The following is a 19,652-nucleotide window of genomic DNA, read 5'->3' as shown; positions in this document are numbered from 1 at the left end:
CTGGAGAAGGCTCCGGGGAGACCTTATAGCGGCCTTCCGGTACCTAAAGGGGGCCTACAGGAGAGATGGGGAGGGACATTTACAAGGGCACGTAGTGATAGGACAAGGGGTAGCAGTTTTAAACTGAAAGAGGGGAGATTTACATTAGATATTAGGAAGGAATTCTTTACTCTGAGGGTGGTGAGACACTGGAACAGGTTGCCCAGGGAAGCTGTGGCTGCCCCATCCCTGGAGGTGTTCAAGGCCAGGCTGGATGGGGCTTTGAGCAGCCTGGTCTAGTGGGAGGTATCCCTGCCCATGGCAGGGGGGTTGGAACTAGGTGATCTTCAAGGTGCCTTCCAATCCAAACCATTCTGTGATTCTGTGACAGCCCCAACTTCTACCTGGGCGCAGCTCCTAGGGTGGAGTGAATCTGGCAGAAAGAAAGGAAAGAAGGTGGTGGAGCAGGGCTGCCTCTGCCTGTACGTGCCCTTTCTGCCACCATTGAGATACCTGGGCAGCTGGTGCTTCTCCTCCGCTTAGTGATGCATGGCTGCCAGGTCACCTTCAGTTAAAGCATGCTTAGTTGGAGCTGCATGAAACTCCATGTGGATATTCCTAACTAAATACATCAGTCGAGCAAGTAAGCATATCCATGGGTTTGGTTTAACTTTGCTGGCTTTAAATAACGGATTTTTTTTCATTAAACCCATGCATCTGTGAGTTGAAGACTTACCATATGTGTGCTTTTTCAGGCTCTGCTTGACACACAAATTGATAGTTCACGAAACTCATGTGTTTTCTATGAAAAAAAATTCCTTCTAAGTAATAAACAATAGGACAAGAGGAAATGGTCTCAGGTTGCACCAGTGGAGGTTTAGATGGATATTAGGAAAAATTTCTTCACCAAAAGGATTGTCAAGCCCAGGGAAGTGGTGGAATTGCCATCCCTGGAGGTATTTAAAAGACAGGTAGATGTGGTGCTTAGGGATATAGTTTAGTGGTGGACTTGGTAGTGTTAGGCTGATGGATGGACTTGATGATCTTAAAGGTCCCTTCCAACCTAGATGATTCTATGATTCTATTCTAAATAGATAGAGCAGATCTTTGGGAGATAGATTTCATTATGTACAACCTAACAGTTCCTTTGACTAGGAAGAGTATCCAAATACAAGTTTTCAAGGTGTTTTAAGGAACTCAGCATGAACATTTTGGACAGTAGTCAGTATTTGGGGCATTTTTAAAAAACCTAGCTGCTTACAAATAGAAGTGTATTTATACACTAAATGGAAGTGAGTCTGCAGTATATTAGGAATAGCTCTAAAGCAGATTAGCGGTATATTTCTTAATACTTGAGGAGTCAGAGCAGTGCAAAGTTCAGTGGTAAATCAAGCAAATCTATATTTCTTATGTATAAAAAATGTTAAACAAATTTCTTTGAAGGTAGCAATTGCTGGAGGCCCCATTCGTGGAAAATGAGGTGGCAAAAATGTCACCCTTGCAGGAGAAGGCTGCAATGTTACGAACACCACACAGTATCTTTCTAAATTACAAAAAATGTCATGGTAAGTGACGTAAGAATCTGAATGGAAGAGGTACTGAGCCTTATGTATTGCAGTAAAGTGTGGCCAGTAGGCTTAAGGTTAAAGGTCCAAAAAGCAAGTTGTAGCGCCAAGTATTTTGGAAGATTGCCTGCCAGGGTGGCTCGAGCCAACAAGCAGGAGGGCTCACTGTCCTGTGTTCATGTTACTACCTTCTCTGTTCAAACTTCCAATACATTGAAATTAATTTTTTAGATTAATGAAACCTTGCACTGGGCCTAGATACGTTCTTGGAAAGGTTGATTTTCAACCTTTTTACAGAAATGGGGAAGACAGAAGGGTGACACTTTTCTCTGTGTGGATAAAGCAGGAGAGGAGTCCTTGTGGTTCTCTGGGGGTATGAAAAGACAGGCATTTCCTCCAGTTTTCCCTTTGTGCAGGGGTAGGTGTGAGTGTGAAGGGTGGGAGAGGCTGGTAAGAGTTGGACCCTGGGATGCTGAAGTGCGTGATCTGAGGCTGATTTGTGTCTCTCTGACACTGGCTGGGATAAGGTTTTGGTAGCTGAGGGCTGGAGGAAATGCTTGCGTCTCTGCTGTGAAGCAGAGGTGTGTCCCGTGGTCATTGTTTTTGGGTGCACTGACTGCAAGGAAGACACCTCTGCTGCAGGTGTTCAGTACCAGACCCCCGTTTCTTCCTGTCAGAGGTCCATCTTTTTAGCGCTTCAGTCTGTTATGTGCCTGCGTTTCCTGCAGGAGGAAAGGGGATGTGCAGCCTTGTCACCTCCTGACACCAAGTGAGAAAGTAGCCAGTGAGTACGGAGGTATGGAGAGCAGACTGTTCATGGAGAGCACCACAGAGTAGCTGTCCCAGGGCTTGGCCTGACCATAGGTTGGGCGTATATGCTGGGATGCATCAAACGCAGTATCACCAGCCAGTCAAAAGAGGTGATTATCCCGCTGTACTCAGCATTGGTGCGGCCTCACCTTGAGTACTGTGTGCAGTTCCGGGCCCCACAGTTTAAGAAGGATGTGAAGGTCCTCGAATTCGTCCAGAGGAGGGCAACAAAGCTGGTGAAAGGGCTGGAAGGAATGTCTTATGAGGAGCAGCTAAGGACTTCTTCTAGTTTGGAGAAAAGGAGGCTGAGAGGTGACCTCATTGCTCTCTACAGCTTCCTGAGGAGGGGAAGCAGAGAGGGAGGTGCTGAGCTCTTCTCCCTGGGATCCAGTGACAGGACATGTGGGAATGGTTCAAAGCTGCCTGAGGGGAGGTTTAGACTGGACATTAGGAAGGATTTCTATACTAAGAGGGTGGTCAAACACTGGAACAGGCTTCCTAGAGAGGTGGACGATGCCCCAAACCTGTCAGTGTTTAAGGGGCATTTGGACAATGCCCTTAATAACATGCTTTACCTTTTGGTCAGCCCTGAATTGGTCAGGCAGTTGGATTAGGTGATTGTTGTAGGTCCCTTCCAACTGAAATTATGCTATCCTATCCTATCCAGTCAACCTATGTCTGCTAATATGAGGGGAATTAAGTGAGGCCAGGTTTGTATCCAGTGTATTTTGTTCTATCAATTCATGTATGTGGGAAAAGCAAACAAGCTTTTTTGCATAACAACTGACGTAAAAACCTACATAAAACTAAGAGCTTGTAATTTGTGAGGGAAAACGGTCCTTGCATTAGTGCATATAACAACATTGTTGGTGTTTGCATGGAAGATGTATGTTGTGAGTAATAGCAGACATGTTACTGTTTATATTAGAAAGGGCAATATTAAAAATGCAGATGAGAGGTGAGGTTCATTGTAAGTTCCTAGGAGATGAATGGAGGAAAATATTGAGGGGGAGCCTGAGGGATGTGGCGACACTGAAAGGGGACAGAAGAGGACTAACAAGATGCTTAAGGGTCTACAGCACAGGACCTACAATAAGATGTTGAGGGGGCTGGGCTTCTTTAGTGTGGTGAAGAGAAGGCAAGGGGCACTCTAATAACGGCCTACAGCTACTTGAAGAACAGTTGCAAAAATGTCAGAACCATTTTTTTCTTGGTAGTAGCAGATACTCAGTGAGATATTACGGAAAATGTTTTCAGCAGGAGGACAGCACAGCCATGTAACCGGTTGCCCAGAAAGGTCATGGACTGTTTGTTCATCTTTAAAGCCACAGGTGATGTGAACTAGTGTTGGTGACAGCCCTGCGTTGAGCAGAAAGTTGGACTAGATGATCACCAGAGGACCCTTGTGAACAAAATTTCTGTGAGTCTATGGTACATGATGTAGGAGCGTATGGAATGGAGTGTATGATCGAGTATATATTGTGTGAATGTTCTTGGAGAGGTGTGTATCTATGAATGACCAGGAGGATGAGAAACTGAAGCATCTGTGGAAGGGACTGAAAAGCCAGGTAGGTATAAACATAGGACATGGTGGTAAGGCAGGGGCAGTCCAGGGGGCTGAAATATTAAGAAGAGGTAACAGGAAGAGCAGGTTTTTGGAGAAGATAGTAAGGATGAGCAGGGAATAGGATAATTTTGTACGATGGAGTAGAAGGATGCTCCTGCCTGGGGACAGACTTTGAAGCAACTGAGCAGGATCAGGGCAATGGGAACACCAAGCTGGGAGTACTAGGAATTGTGGTGAGGCAGGGAGATGGACACCAGTTGTTGGTTGCCTTTGAAGAAAAGTATTTGAGCATGGGGTGGTGAAGTAGGTAATATACGCAAGCCAGGAGATGCTTTGTGGGAATAAAGTGTTTGGGATTGGTGGAGCAAGGCAGGAGTGACAGGCAGGCATGGCGAGGTTGTAGGGTTATATGGTTGTAAGAGGTGGTCCTGGTGCCTGGTGATACTAGGCGGAGGGGTGTTGGTGTGATGAGTGAGGAGAGCATCTGGAAGCGGCATGCAAAGGGTGTATGACTGCATTAGGGTGAGGAAAGTGTGTGAAAGCGCCTGGCAGGAGATTGGTGTGCCGTGTTGGGAGGCTATGGAGTTGCACTGCAGAGATTGCATGGAGCTACCAGCTGGGGCACACGGGGCTGCAGCAGCGTGAAGATGTACAGAGAAATAGCATACGTACCATGTGCTGATGGTGGGGACGTGACAGGTGTCACCACATCTGGGAGATGAGCAGGTGAGGCTGGAGAAGGGCATAAAACAGCAAGGAGGGGTAGAGGAGTGAGAATAGTCATGGTGGTGGAGAGAGAACGGCCTGTGAGTAAGGAGCGGCGTAGAGGAGGGTCGGGGTGGTGGGTGGGGAGGCACGATGTGGTGAAGTGAAATGGGTCTATAGGGTGCCATGTATAGAATTCTGTGGTGAAGTGAAAGGGGTCTGTAGCGTGCCACGTATAGACTTCTGCGGTGAAGGGAATGTGGAGAGAGAAGACATACGCTGTGTAGCTGTGGTGAGGCGTCGCTGAGGGTACGTTTGTAGCTGTGAGTAACGCGTGGAGATGGTGAAGGACGTACCGGTACGAGCGTTCGGAGGCAGGGGGAGCACCGGGACCCGCGGGAGCGGGCTAAGGATCACGGCTCTGCCCGGCCAACGCGGAGGCACCGGGGAAAGAAGCTGCCAGGAGGGGGAAGCGGGCGGGATTCGCACCGCGCAGGGAGCCGAGTCCCCGCGGTGGGACGCGGCTGCCGCCGCCTGTCCCGGCGTGCCACCCCCGGGCGGGCCGGGCCGGGCCGGGCCGGGCGCAGGGAAGGCGACGTGTCGGGGAGCGGTGGGGAGGACGAGGGGCGGCGCGGCCGGGCCTCACTCCCGCCTCCCCCCCCGCGCAGGCCGTGGCTGCCATAGCGACACGGAGGACGCCGGCGCCCAGCGGAGCCCGAGGGACGGAGCCCCGGCATGGTGAGCGCCGGGGACGGGGGGAGAGAGGGAGGAAGGGCTGGGTGCCGGCCCGGGCTGACCCGTGTCTCTCTCCCGCAGCCCTTCACCGAGCGCGCCTACTACCCGCCGTCTGCCGGGGGAGCCGGGGCTGGAGCGGGGCCGGCGCCGTTTCCCGCCTTCCAGTTCCGCGGCCGCCATGAGGCCCCGGACTGGCGGCGGCTGAGCGCCGTGGACGTGGGCCGGGTGTCGCGGGAGGGGGACGTGGGCGTCCTGCAGGAGCACCTGGAGCACGTCACCTTCTGCAGCGCCGAGCGGGAGCGCTGCCCCCACTGCCAGGGCCCCGCCGACCCGCTGCTGCTCAAGCTGCTGCGCCTGGCCCAGCTCTGCACCGAGTACCTGCTGCACTCCCAGGAGTACCTCAGCGCCCAGCTCGGCAGCCTGGAGGAGGCCCTGCGGGCCAGCCAGGCCCAACGCGACCAGCTGGGCAAGGAGGTGGCCCAGCGCTCGCAGGAGATCAAGGGGCTCAAGGAGGAGTGCCGTCGGAGGAAGAAGATGATCAGCACCCAGCAGATGATGCTGGAGGCCCGAACCAGCTACCACCAGGTGAGAGGGGAGGTCCTGGCGGCCTGGTCAACCACACCTTGCTGGCTCCAAGCCCACCGGGGATAGGCAGCAGGGCAGTCCTGCTTTGCCAGGGTGCAGTCAGTCGCTTTCTGGGTGGAAGGCTGGTGCTGCGGGGACTAGTTACCTTACAAAAAAGGAGTGCATTGCTTGCAGGTGCTTTGCGTCTCATCTGTGTTTCACAGACATTTGGGAGAGTGCTACATCATCTTTAGCAAATCCTCTTTTTACTAACAAGTGCTCTATATTCTTGGATTCGCTTTTGAGGCATCTGAAGTATCAGATACACACACATACGAAACCTCGGATAAACGTGTTACTACTTTTCTCTTGCTGTCTTTCCTTGTGCAACTACATGCTCCAAAGGCACACAGGGCAAGTGCACCAGAACTGGTACTAAGCAGTAACCTACCTGTCTGCGAGTTGTCACTTTCCTGCAGTAACTTTCTCCAGGCACAAACTTTCTACTTGTGACTCAGAAGTGACTCAGGCATGATGTTAAAAAGCCTACGTAAATTAGCTCATCCCTAACTCCACAACAATCTGTTCCATAAGGGTCTTCCCTAAGAGCCTTAGTCCATTATTGTTCTGACTCTCTGTGTCATAGCATTCAGGTTTTTTTGGGAGGGTTTTTTGTGTTCTGGGTGTAATAGTTAGATTTAAATATTTTTCAGCTTCAGCATTTTTCAACAGGTATCAGGAATGCAGACTGCAGCTTCAAATGTAGTCTGAAGTCTAGAGTACATTGGACACAGACTTGATATGATCTCAGGCTAGCTCTTTGTGTCTATGCATTTAAAGGTATAGTTTTCTTCCCTTTTTTAAGTTCTTGCGATACTAGCAGTCCTGATTGTTAAAATTTTACTTAATTATGGAACGGTTGCAGTACAGAAATAATGCAAGTTTTCTTACAGTTTGTACAGTCTTATCCAGCAATATAATACTAATTTCAGCAGTCTGGTTGATTAAGTTTAGTTAAGTTTAATTTTTTTAAGACATCAGCTCAAGTGTTTCTGTAAGGGAAAAGTTACCTTATGCCCCAAGACTAAAGCTGTACATATGGTAGACTTCATGGGAACCTTGACTCAATGCATTCATTTGACTGTTAGTCTTAAGGACAAGCTGCTGATGTTGAGCTGTTTTAAAAAGCCTTTATGCAACTTACAGAGCAGTTTGTCTGACCTGTGTTGCAAAAGAAAACAGTTTGCATGCATAATTTTATGTGTGAAGTTAAGTAATTCTCACACTGTGATTGCCAGTTAAATATTACCACGTTTTCCTGAAATATTTGTAGTATACAACTGTTTCAGTGGAAGCTGAAGAACATAGTAGTGATCTTGGCTCATCAATAATCTTGTATTCAGTGGTATTTACAATAAAGCAGAGGTGGAAAGCTATTTGCAATTTCTAGCTTAATTTCATATAAAGGAAATATCTGCCTTCCCCCCTTTTTTCCTGTTAGTGAATTCTTTTCTCTAGAAATTACTTACGTTCACGCGGGAAGAGTCAGTTCAGGGAGTGACATTGAACAGTTCCTGCAGTACCTACAGTTCCTACAGTGTTTTCAGGATTCTGAGTGTGAATGCCAGAGTTAAATTAAACTCTTCCTAGGGTTTGTAAATGCAGGGCAGCAGTGTGATCAGTAAACAATAATTGTGTATTATTTATCTGTGCCGTGATCTTGGATGATCTGCAGTGCCAGCTAGTAAGGCGTTTGCTGGTGTTCCTGAGTGGGTAGTTCAGGTTTCATCCCCTTAAAGTCTTGGCTGTTTAGCAAACAAGCCTGTAAATAGTTATTTGCCTTTTTTAGTGGAGGCACATTTTATATCTAATGTAGCCATGCTTTGGAATTCATATTTAATGCCTTTAACCCACCACCAATGTAAGTTCAACCTTGAAATACTACTACAAAATGGTACTGGTACTTACAAGACATAAATTAAAGACTTACAGGTCAATACCTTCACCTGAGTAATAGAAATTTAATTTTAAATAATAATTTTTAACCTTATATTCTCATGCACAGTGTAGGCATGAAGTGCACAGTGTAGGCACAAAGTGCACATAACACTGTAAAAAGTAGTTGCAAGAATAACGTTGCATAATTCAAAACCTAAATGTTCCCTGTGTTAATCCTGTCTCCTGCAGCAAGAGCTTTCTTTCACTACCAGCAAGTCAAACTGACATGAAGTTTGTGCTTGAATGGATAACATTATTTCACAGCCAATTTCATTCCATAAATCATGTGTGATCTGTTAGACTGTGAGCTCCCTCTTGGTTGGCAGCAATGCTTTGGTTTTACGTTGGCACATTTTTGCATTTGTCCAACAAAATTTGTCTTAATAATTCATGGCTTTAGTGTTTGCTGAAAGAGACCTATATTTAATAGCCTACCTGACTATCAGTGGCAGTACTTTAAATATTAGATGAAATCTGGGAATTTGATTGTGGTGCCAAGGTCTTAAATCTGTTAAGTCAGTCTCTTACAGTCATATCACATTGATGAGGAAAAAGGACTCAGCTGAGTATCTGTGGTTTGTTAAAATATACTTATTTGAAAAAAAAATATTTGAAAGAAAGAGGTAACAAGCAAAAAGTATTTATTTGAAAGAAAGAGGGAACAAGCAGCCCTAACTAAAGCAATTAGGGGCTTTCATTCAGTCTTAACAGTATGTTGCAAAATCTGTAGGTGTAGCTTATGTTCTTCCCATCTGTTTTTAATATTCTGAACATTAGTGGAATGTACTTTGAAAGTGAACAAAAAAAATCTTTTAAAGTGGGTAGGGTCCAAACTTGACTTAAAATATAATTCAAATTCCAAACTAATAAGGAAATTATAGGAACAGTAATTTAAACAGTTTACACTTCAGAAGGATGCTAGGTAGCATACTAATATATGTATGTATGTACCCTTTCTTGCACAATTGTGCATTGTTACCTTATTTTGGTTGAAATGTCTGACCTTTTTACATATCTATGGTCCTTCTGGTATTGTCATCTTACAACTCACTTACGTATACTCAAACCCATCTTTATTGGGTTTTTCTCTGACTGTATGGTGCTCTCTTTTGCTGTGATACAAAAATCTTAAAATACCTGAGCTGCGAGTTGGCTGGAGTGGGTGTGTATTTGGCTGAATAGTGTTGTCTTACTTTTTCCTTACACTTCTCTACCTGTGTATATTCATCTCTTATCTGTGGTTTATATCTGAATTTAAACTTACTTGGTCAGAGTCTTTTTTGTTCAGATATTGTAGCCTAGCACAATGGGATTCTTGCCACTGACCATCACATTAAATAACACAAATATATTAGTAATTTTACAGAAATCTGTCACTGTGAGAATTGTATTCATTATTGAGAATTTGTTAAAGTTACCTACTTTTGACATCTGGAAAAAATGTAATAACCTGTTGAAAACCTTAACTGCTATACTTACCAAACAGATGTTACTAGTAATAAGTAACATGTTTTTATCTGTTTTTTTTTTAGTGTCAGTTTTGTGAAAAGGCTTTTATGAACTATTCCTTTTTACAAAGTCACATGCAAAGGCGTCATCCAGAAGAATCTGAGATTGGTATGTACTTTAGTGTTATAAAAAAAATTGAGATAGTTTAGAAGAGTGTAAAGAGAGTGGGAATGTGCAGTCCGTGATTTTGTGTAACTGGGAAGAATGATTTTCACGTTCCATTTTTAGGTGGCAGATTTGAATTTGTGTAAATGCAAGCAACACTGACTGATAAAATGTATTGGGCAACATATGTTCCAGTCTCTGAAAAACAGTTAACAAAAAATTGTGTGCCATATTTACAGTACCTTCTCAAACTAACATTCCCACTGAATATTCAGTAGCAGAGTTCAGAGCAGTTTCTCTTTAGGCATGTGTGTTATGAAGGTGTGGGTAAAAATGAACAAGTTGCGCTAAGGCAAATACATTTTGTGAATGCGTACGAATTATCAGTACAGAAATAATTCAGGTCACCTGAAATCAGTTTGAATAGGATCAGTACCACCTGAACTAAACTGACTGTAAAATACAGTGAGAAAAAGAAACTGTCAAGAATAATCTAACTGCATGTATCTATGATAATCTTGGTTACTATACCACTGACTTACGTACTTTTATTTCTCTTAATTGAAAAGTGTTTAGTTTGAAAAACATTGCTCTCAATGTTTGTGTCTCTTATCTCTAAATTCTCCCTTCCTGTTAGGTAGCGTGCTTATGATTTATTGCTAAGGACTAACAAGTATTGATAAATGGCAGTGATTAGAAATGAGTTTGGAAAAAAGAGCGTTCGGGAGGAGAAAGAGTGGGAAGAATCTATCAAGGCCCGAACGGTAACAGGAAAAGTAAGAGGGGCTGGAGTAGGCATCTGAAGAAGCGTTAATGTTTTGGAAGGAGAAAGAAGCTCTTCTCCACTTTGTACTTGATAAAAATGGTAGTGGAAGGAGCTGCAAAACCAGTTGAACTAATTATCATATAAACAATTAGTCTGAAATGACTGCATGAGGGAAATACTCTATGCACTTATTTCTGGAATAATATTCTGCATTATGCTCAGACTCCCAGATGATGGCAGCCTAGTAAGTCCTGGGCAAAAAAATGTTTCAAGATCAAAGATTGTTATATTTTTTGCACATTCGTAAAATGGTTTTTTTCAGTGACATTCTCCCTGGCTCATTCCAGATAAATAATAAGTTATATTCCAAATGGACTCCTTACTCAGGTTATTTAGAATAAATTGAACCTAAGAGAATTGAATCATTGAGCTTCACTTTGTCCTTCATACATCCTTCTTTGAGTCTGGGTTGGTTAGATCCTTTTGAAATTAGATTATATAATACTTTTTCTTGTAAGTATTTTATGAACTATTGCACATGCCAGCAATACTGATATTTTTCAGTCTTTGAGGATGTTAGCAGTCCAGAGAACATACGTATTTAAAACCATCTTTGGAGACTCATAGTAGGAAGGGAAATGGTCTATGTGAGTCGTCCTTCGTGAAGATGTTTCTGAAACACTATAGAAACACATTTGCTGTTAAGTATCACGTTTCCAGAAATTACAACAAACATTTTTAAAATCTGTGTTTCTTTCAAACAGAACAGAAGAGGAAAGCAAAGACAGACAAATTGCAGGATGAGATTGAGAAACTGAAGGAGCAGTTGCAGCTCACCAAGTCCCAGTTAGAGGCTGAACAACAGGCTAATATGGTCAGGTTTTCTAAGGTAATAATGCAGTAAGTAATGTGAACCTTTCAAAATAATTAGTAGTTTGGACTGTGTTAAATCATTTTGTAACTGGAACAGAACAAAAATATATCTACAGCTTGCCTGTCTGGCAGCAATGGTGCTTGGGTATTAGAGCATAGCCCTCCCTCATCTCCTGTAATTTTGAACATCCACTTTCTCCTCACTTTCATTTTAGACATATTTTAAATTAATACTTGAGAGCTGTAGCACTTGTCAATTCAGAAGACGTGTGGCTTGTTATTGAAGCAGTTAAAATTGCCTCGCTGTGGTGAAATATAAGCTATTTTTGACATTATGATATTTTGTGATGATTACGTGTTTCTTAGATATGACTGTGATTTTACACGTGACTTTATAAACTGAGTAGGATTTATTCTTTGCTGTGGAGAACTTTACTGTCTAACAGAGGTGTAAAGCAGTCCAAGGAGGAGAGACTGAGAAGCAGCAAAACAATCTAGAATCTAGGCCTTTAAATCCTTAGGATTTGGCTGACCAGAGACCCAAAGCAGAAGGTAGTCTTAGCTACTGCTGTGCGAATAAAAAGACCTTAAACCAGAATGATTTAAAAGTAGTAATTATATATTCGTAATCGCATGCAAGGCTTTGTTTAGAATGATATTGAATCTTGTAAGTATGTTTACTGGCTCATAAAGAGAAAAAAGAATCTAAGTTACCTGTTTAATTTATTTTTTTTTTAAAGCTTGATAATTTCAGATCATCTCACAGTTTTCATTTCTGTTTAAATACTGTCAGATAATTTGCTATCTAAATAGGGATGGATTTTTTTTTTTAATGGGAGAGGGACTTTGCACTTCAATTTGAGCAGCAAATTCTTGGAATAAGAGACAAGATACTTCTAATGATTGAGTTATGCTGATCTTTGTGTTGCAGTTTGCCCTGTATCACATTCAAAAGCAGTGTTTTGTGGTTGTCAACATAACCTTTTGGAACCTTCTCCCAATATTCAGAACTTCTAAATAACTTTCATAGTGGAGTTTGAGGACCTTCAAACATAAAACCAACCATTTGGAATGGAAATGTAGTGTTTGGAAACAAACACGGCATTTTGAACTTAAAGGAAACAAACAAAACTTGGCTATCATTAATTATTTTCTTCCTTGTTTTCAGAGGAATACCCGATCTTCTGTAAAACGTGCAATGTTTCTTTCCCTGAACAGAGCTTCAGACTCTCCTGTCTTTTGTCCTCCCTTTTCTTGGGACCATTCAGCTTACTGTTTTTTTTTTCCATTTTCCAAAGTACTGAGTGAGCAATTGAAGAGCGTGGGTAGAGTTTCACTTAGGAGTGCAAGCACTATCAAAATAATGGGCCTTGGCCCCATGTGGACCTCTGCTAGGTATTCTGCTCGTTCATTTTGTGCCTCACTTTTGAGAGGTACATCTATAACATATTTCTCCTGCCCCTGAAGCATTGTTTTTCTTATGAGATGGAACTTGGAGTATTCATAACAGTGCAGTGCAGACTTTTTGGTGCCTTAGGGGCCTATTTTGAAGTCACTTGTCTTAGCTGAGACTCTTAACCACAAGGGGACTGCCTGAAATGTCCTGAAGCTACAGCCTGCAGTGTTACACAACAAGAAGCTTTCAAAGCTTCTCTGTTTTTCTGGGATGTCAGGGAAGATAGTTCCCCTGAACTTGGCCCTGGTGAGGCCCCACCTCCAGTACTGTGCCCAGTTTTGGGGCCCTCAATACAAGAAAGACATTGAGGTGTAGGAGCGTGTCCAGAGATGGGCAACAAAGCTGGTGAGGGGCCTGGAGAACAAGTCGTATGAGGAGTGGATGAGGATGTTTAGCCTGGAGAAAAAGGAGGCTGAGGGGAGGCCTTATCACTCTCTACAACTACCTGAAAGGAGGTTGTAGCAAGGTGGGGGTTGGTCTCTTCTCCTAAGTAACAAGTGATAGGACAAGAGGAGATGGCCTCAAGTTGTGCTAGGGGAGGTTTAGATTGGATATTAGGAAAAATTTTTACACTGAATGGGTTATCAGCATTGGAACAGGCTGCCCAGGGAAGTGGTAGAGTCGCCATCCCTGGAGGCATTTAAAAGACGGGTAAATGTAGTGCTTAGCAATATGGTTTAGTGATGGTTTTTGTCAGGCTTAAGGTTGATGGTTGGACTAGGTGATCTGAAAGGTCCCTTCCAACCTAGGCAATTCTATGATTCTGTGATTCTAAGATAGAAATGTGAAGTGTGACTGCTTGCAATTTGTGTGCCATGACTGACATCCACTGATAATTCAAGGATCATTATGTTGTTGTCTTCTGATTGAGAGAGCAGAAGATCTTTCCCCTGTGTTTTTCTTAGGAGAACCACTACTGGAGAGAATTCGGATAAAAACTGTCATGCTTCCAGTTCTTGGTCCCCTCTACTCCTTTGAGGTGAAAGGATACAGAAGATCCTGTTCTTCATGAGTGTACAATGATTGCTTGTTGTAGTTAGAAAACAAATTCAGAGTGAATGCTGTGATGGAAAGATGTAAGAGTTGCCTAGAAAGTATATATTCTGAGCAGTGAAATACAGGACTTTGAAGAAATTGAGGACTGTACAAAAATGAATGACTAGGTGATGGAATGGTAAAAGTAATTTAACACATAAAGTGAGGTACATGTATATGAGGAAAAAACAATTCTAACTTCATCTACAAAATGATGGGTTCTGAGCTGTTATTACAGAAGGGCAAGATCTTAAGGTTGTGATACATAGTTCCAGGGAAATTTCAGCCCAGTGGTTAGTAGCAGCTAGCAAAGAAAATAAAATACTACAAATTATTCTGAAAAATCACTGTGCGAGCCCCAGCCTAAATACTGTACATAGGTCTAGTCCCTTCATCTCAAAAAGGATATGATAGAATTAAATATCCTGGAGGTATTTAAAAGATGTGTAGATGTGGCACTTAGGGATATGGTTTAGTGATGGACTTGGCAGTGTTAGTTTTACCGTTGGGCTCCATGATCTTAAAGGTCTTCACAGACATCAGTATCTCACCCTTCATCCCCACCAAGCTGTTGTCTCTTTTTCAGACTGACGACTCTTAGCGTGCTTGGCTACAGACTGCAAAGTCACGAGTTACATAGAGTGAATAGGTGTCAATCATTCACTCTCTTTTCCAGTTCAGGACCTTGCATCCATCAAATGAACGTGGCAGGAGCCAGATTCAATCCCCCCAAAAAAGTACTTGGCTCTTCATCTAACTTGCAGTAGACCTGTGCAGCTCATTGGCAAAAGATGTTGCAGTTGCTAAAAGCTGAGGCAGCCACAAGGGAGGACTGCAGAAGTGTATGAGGAGAAATGTATCGAAGGTTACTAAGTTTTCAAAACTGTATCAGGCTGAGGAAGTCCTCTGAGCTGAAAACAGTTGGCAGCTTAGGGACTATTAAGGAAAAAGTGCATGTTTGCTTGCCTTGTTATTGTCCTTTCCCACCTCTACACTTACGGCCTCTGTGAGAAACAGGATGCTGAACTAGGTGGATCTTTGGTATGACCAAGTAGGGTCATTCATGTATTATTCAATGAAAAATAATGAACTTCCAAAACCTCTTGAAGCGTACTTGTTTTGCTAGCAACATGTATAGTTTGCAATTCCAGAATTCTTCAGAAACTTGTGGGTTTTTTCGTTTTTTGATGTCACAATGTTGCCCATTGAAAGTGACTACTCCCCACACGAAGTTTGAGTGCTTGAATTAGTATTGCATGTGGGGAAAAATAACAAATGATGTTTCTTAAATAATTTCAGGAATGTGAACAGCAAAAATCAAAAGAAGAAGAAATTCTACAATCATTTCATAAATGGAAAGAGGAGGAAAAAGAGAAATTGGCTGATGAAATAGAAAAAGTGAAAGAGATGTTTATGAAAGAGCTTAAGGAGTTATCTTCAAGAAATTCAACATTAGAAAATGTAAGTGATTTAAATTTTCCAACATTTTAAGGCATGAATCCGTTACAGTAGATGGTAGTGAACTTCACGTATTTGAAATGCGATGTAGTCATCTTAGGTCTTCTTACAAAACTTTAGGAATAATGGTTGGATGGTAGCCATAATTGTATCTTTGTATATTGGTACTTTTTTAACATAATTTCAGTTATTTTTTTAATAGTATTGTTTTGGATGAATGAATTATGCCTTCAGCAGCTATGTCGGTTTTTTCTTACTCCTCAACTTTTGAGTGCCTGTTTACATATTAGTAGATATTGTTATTATTGCTGTCTGTTAACTATCCTTATATTAATATTCTTATAACTGGAGGGGACTAACCTCTGCACTATAATCCTGACAGTAGAACTGCACGTCTTTTCAATACATGGTCTGGAAATGCTTTCCAGAGTTTTGACTAGAAAGAGAGCTGTAAAAGTGTCGGTGGGTCAGAAAACAACTACGTGTGACATTAGCAGAGCAATTTTGTAGCTGCTAGTTCATGTGTATACTTGCAAGGTATATTTATGTTAGATGTATGTATTAATGATTATATGAAATTTGATAAATGCTGAACTCATAAGAAATGTGGGAAGCTTCTAATGCACTGTCTCTGCAGTTATGTTTAAAGTAAATTTGGTATTAAATGACAGTTTTATAAAACAAAAACTGTATACATATTCAGATCTTCATTTTTTCCCCCGTCTTTTAGCAACTGTTAGAATTACAAAAGTCCAATATGCGACAAAAATCCAATTTAGGGACGCTGAAAGACAGCCAGGATTTTACAGAAGAGAAACCTCAGAGTCCTCAGGATTATCACAGTGTGGTTAAACTTCTTGAAAAACAGGTAACACTATAACTTAATCTATCGTTTTTGACAGACTACTTGTGTTCTTTTAATTTTTGTACATTTCCGAGTAAGATTTTAAATTCATAAGTAAAATTCTTATCCCTCTTAATGTCTAAAATAGATGTTTTTAAAGATCTACTACTATTTAGTACAATCTCTGTAATGGAAATCAAGGAATTATTTCCCTTATCCTTAATACATAAATAAATTGTTATTTATGTATTCTTTGTTATTAAATATATTCTCTTATTCTTTATTATTAAATATATTAAGCTTTACCAAGTATGATTGCAGTTCAGTTCCAGAAGGCTCTAATAAACCATTTACATCTCCTGATCTGTGAGACCACTTATGGAAAAAATGGAATTTTCCAAGATGAAAAAAAAAAGTTTAAGACATTTCCTGGGAGGATTTGTCAGCCTGTGGCTTTTGAGTCCTATGAAGCACTTGAGCTTGTCAGGTGCAACTTCTGTACCAGGACTACGTCATCTGACCAGCACAGGTACTGGTGCTTGTGCAAAGCTGTTGGTCAATCCAAGTCCCACCTATAGGAAAGAGACTGAGTGAGGAAGGGCCACTGAGGCCAAGATCATTGCATGTCTCTGAGGCTCACCTGCATGTCCAGGCTGTTCCTAGAAAAAAAAATGAGTTGTGAGGCCTTTGGAAATACCCACAAACCATTTTACTCCTTTTTCTTTTTTTTTTTGGACACTTTAAGATAGTCATTATATAATTCATGGTTCTTGGGATGTGAACGTCTTTATATACTGCTGGTATTATCCAGAAGTTTGGTCACTTCTGCTCAAAGATTTGGAAAACTTAGTGAGTTTTACTTTATGTTTTTTATTTAATTAAAGAAAATTTAAAAATTCAGTTCACTCTAAAACTCATTTATTAATACTGTGTTATCATCATTACACAAAATACATTGTTAATGAATGCCTGAAATGACATTATTTTGGGGAAAAAAACCCTGCTCTTACTACTCTTATTGTTAATACACAGAGAAATATCAAAATACTCGTGTATTTCTTGCTCACAGTCACTATATATACAAATCAAGGAAAAAATACATAGTTTATAGAGTGACTGGTAAGAAAAACACATTCGGATGCACAAAAGATGCTGATGACTGTTCTAGGTCTTAAATATGGGGTTACTCAAGTTTCATATCATCAATAATCTTTTCAGTATTTATACTTTATTTAGAAAAATAAAGCTGCATATATTGAACTAAATGGTAATATGTTATTAACAAGAAATAAAGCTGCATATGTCAAACTAAATGGTAATGTGTTATTAACAGGAGTTGATATTGATTTCCTCTATGCAGGAAAGTAAGTGGACGTCTAGAATACAAGCCCTTCATCATGACCATGAAACAGAAAAGTCCCTGGTAAGCGGCACAGCAAACCACTTAAACTAAAAAGAGACTTTTCTTATTTTCTTACCCTTTCAGTAGTTCTTCATATGCTATAATACATCTGCTGGATTAGAAAGCCTAGATCTCAAGAGTTTATAAGAGTGTGTCCTCTTAGATGTATGTATTATCTCTATATTTCTGTTACGGTAGGATCTTGGCGTTTCAGTTAAGGGCAGGGTTGAAATGGAATTTATCATTTAAGAATCTGACAGACACCTGACACTGTATCTGTTTTGAAGAGCTTACAACTAAATCTGTGAGCACTGTATTATACTATGTTTTCTGTGTTATTTGTGTATGCCGGATAGTTGAGATAGAACTTGCCAACACGTAGCTTTCATCTGCCCTGTACTTTCTGCTACCATGGACCGATGGCATATGTCTCAATCTTTTTTTCTCTTTTCTATCACTTCTCTGCTGCTTTTTCTGTTGTAGCTTTCTAATGCAGAATCTGTTCAGCTTTTCCAGGAGAAACCACCATGGCATTTTATTTTGCATCAGTTTATATATTTTAATATACAAAGCTTTATTCCTCAGATTTTTTTTTTATGTCTGCATTTCTTTTTAATCTCTTTCCTGCTTTGTTTCTCTTGCTTCTTTTCCTTTCATTTTCCTTTCATGTGCGTGACCATGTAAGAACTGAGCAGATCATAGTGGTCTGACCAATGGCTTCTCCTCCTCTGGCAAGAAAGCAGTGGGGAGGAACCGTGGAACATTCCCCAAAAAGGATGTAGTTAATGATACACCCACACACAATGCAAGAATAGAATAAGGGAGGAGTAATGTAAGTATTACTTTTGGGATGGTGCACCTGACAGATTGTTCCCTTTCTTCTACATTCAGAGCTAATATATTAGGTTTATCATGCAAATTCACATCTCATCACCTTAAAATATCCTTATTTGACACTATTTATAACCAAAACATTTTTATAGAGTTGTATGCTTTTTTTTCCTGCAGTCTTATTTTTTGGCAACCTCAGCAATGTGTTTGTATGTCCCTTTCTTTGTATTGCAATTTAGGTAATTTTCCTTGTGTAAATAAAAAGCTATCCAGACAACTGTTTTGTAGTATATGCAAGTCCCAATGAAATCACAGGAGACATTACATTTTTGCTGAAAAAAAAAGTATTAAAAATATTTAAGCATGGCATTTGCTTGTTAAAGCTTTATGGCATTAAAATATTTTGTATAATATTAATATAAAGTTCCTTTTCTTCTGATTGCTTTCTAGCTGCTGTCACAGATTGAGAAGCTTAAATCATCAGTGAGAGAAGACCTGAATAAAAATAACACCTTTTACAAGAGGAGGATAGAAGAATTGGGGCAGAGGCTTCAGGAGCAGAATGATCTGATTATTACTCAGAAGAAGCAGGTCTGTTTTGTGAAGCACTCTATGGTTCAGAGAGCATAGGACAGAGAGAAACATTTTGCTAGCATTTGATCTTTGATTTATCTCCGGTTGCATAGTTAGTATTCCCAATTTGTAATGGTATTGCTGTAGTATTTTGGTTACACTTTGGAAATTATGTTGATAAATAAGAATATCTCTGGAAAAGAGACAGGAATGTAAACCACGAATTAAAACATAATTTAGAAGGAAAAGATTAATAAACCAAATGTTTTTAATAAGTTCAACACAAAGTTAAAAGATTACTAGGTCAGAGTCACCAAAGACTTGTACAGATGAAAAATTTCTGATAGTGAACAGGATTTAACCTGCCACAAAATAATCATAATGAAATCTAGTGTTTGAAATCTGAAAATACATGACTTCTCACACTAAAAATAAAGTATCATTTTATTACTGTGAGAATAATTAATTAAATTATAACCATATGAAATTTTACAAGAGCAAGTGCCAGATTCTCCACCTGTGACGATGTAATCCTGGTGATACGTACAAACTGGGGGACAAGAGTCTGGAGAGCAGCCCTGCAGAAAGAGATCCAGGGGTCTGGATTGATGGCAGGTTGGATATGAATCAACAGTGTGTCCTGGCAGCCAAAAGGGCCAACTGTGTCCTGGGTTGCATCAAGCACAGCATTGCTAGCCAGTTGAGGGAGGAGATTGTCCCACTCTGCATTGCACTAGTGCAGCCCCACCTCAAGTACCGTGTGCAGTTTTGGGCACCTCAATATAAGAAGGACATCAAACTATTAGAGTGTGTCCAGAGGAGGGTGACCAAGATGATGAAAGGTCTCAAGGGCAAGACTTCAGAGGAGTATCTGAGG

At 41.2% G+C, this 19,652-nt stretch overlaps 1 protein-coding gene across 3 annotated transcripts in view; it reads left to right on the top strand.

The window, feature by feature from the left end:
* Positions 1–19,652, top strand: part of DZIP1 (DAZ interacting zinc finger protein 1) — a 43,702-nt gene that overhangs the window by 932 nt on the left and 23,118 nt on the right. For 2 of the 3 annotated variants that reach the window (XM_063336446.1, XM_063336432.1), the window contains exons 2-9: positions 5,295–5,364; positions 5,443–5,946; positions 9,456–9,540; positions 11,068–11,192; positions 14,967–15,128; positions 15,856–15,993; positions 17,330–17,392; positions 18,653–18,793. In XM_063336446.1, coding sequence (XP_063192516.1) covers positions 5,362–5,364; positions 5,443–5,946; positions 9,456–9,540; positions 11,068–11,192; positions 14,967–15,128; positions 15,856–15,993; positions 17,330–17,392; positions 18,653–18,793 — 1,221 coding nt within the window. In that variant the 5' untranslated portion in view covers positions 5,295–5,361. Of the gene's footprint in view, positions 1–3,679; positions 3,775–5,294; positions 5,365–5,442; positions 5,947–9,455; positions 9,541–11,067; positions 11,193–14,966; positions 15,129–15,855; positions 15,994–17,329; positions 17,393–18,652; positions 18,794–19,652 lie in introns of all 3 variants that reach the window. The other variant, XM_063336442.1, reaches the window with a different exon arrangement.

Source organism: Chroicocephalus ridibundus, chromosome 1, assembly GCF_963924245.1.
Source record: "Chroicocephalus ridibundus chromosome 1, bChrRid1.1, whole genome shotgun sequence".
NCBI classification, from domain to species: Eukaryota; Metazoa; Chordata; class Aves; order Charadriiformes; family Laridae; genus Chroicocephalus; species Chroicocephalus ridibundus.
The sequence above is the reverse complement of the archived record's forward strand: the minus strand, read 5'-3'. Positions and strand labels throughout refer to the sequence as shown.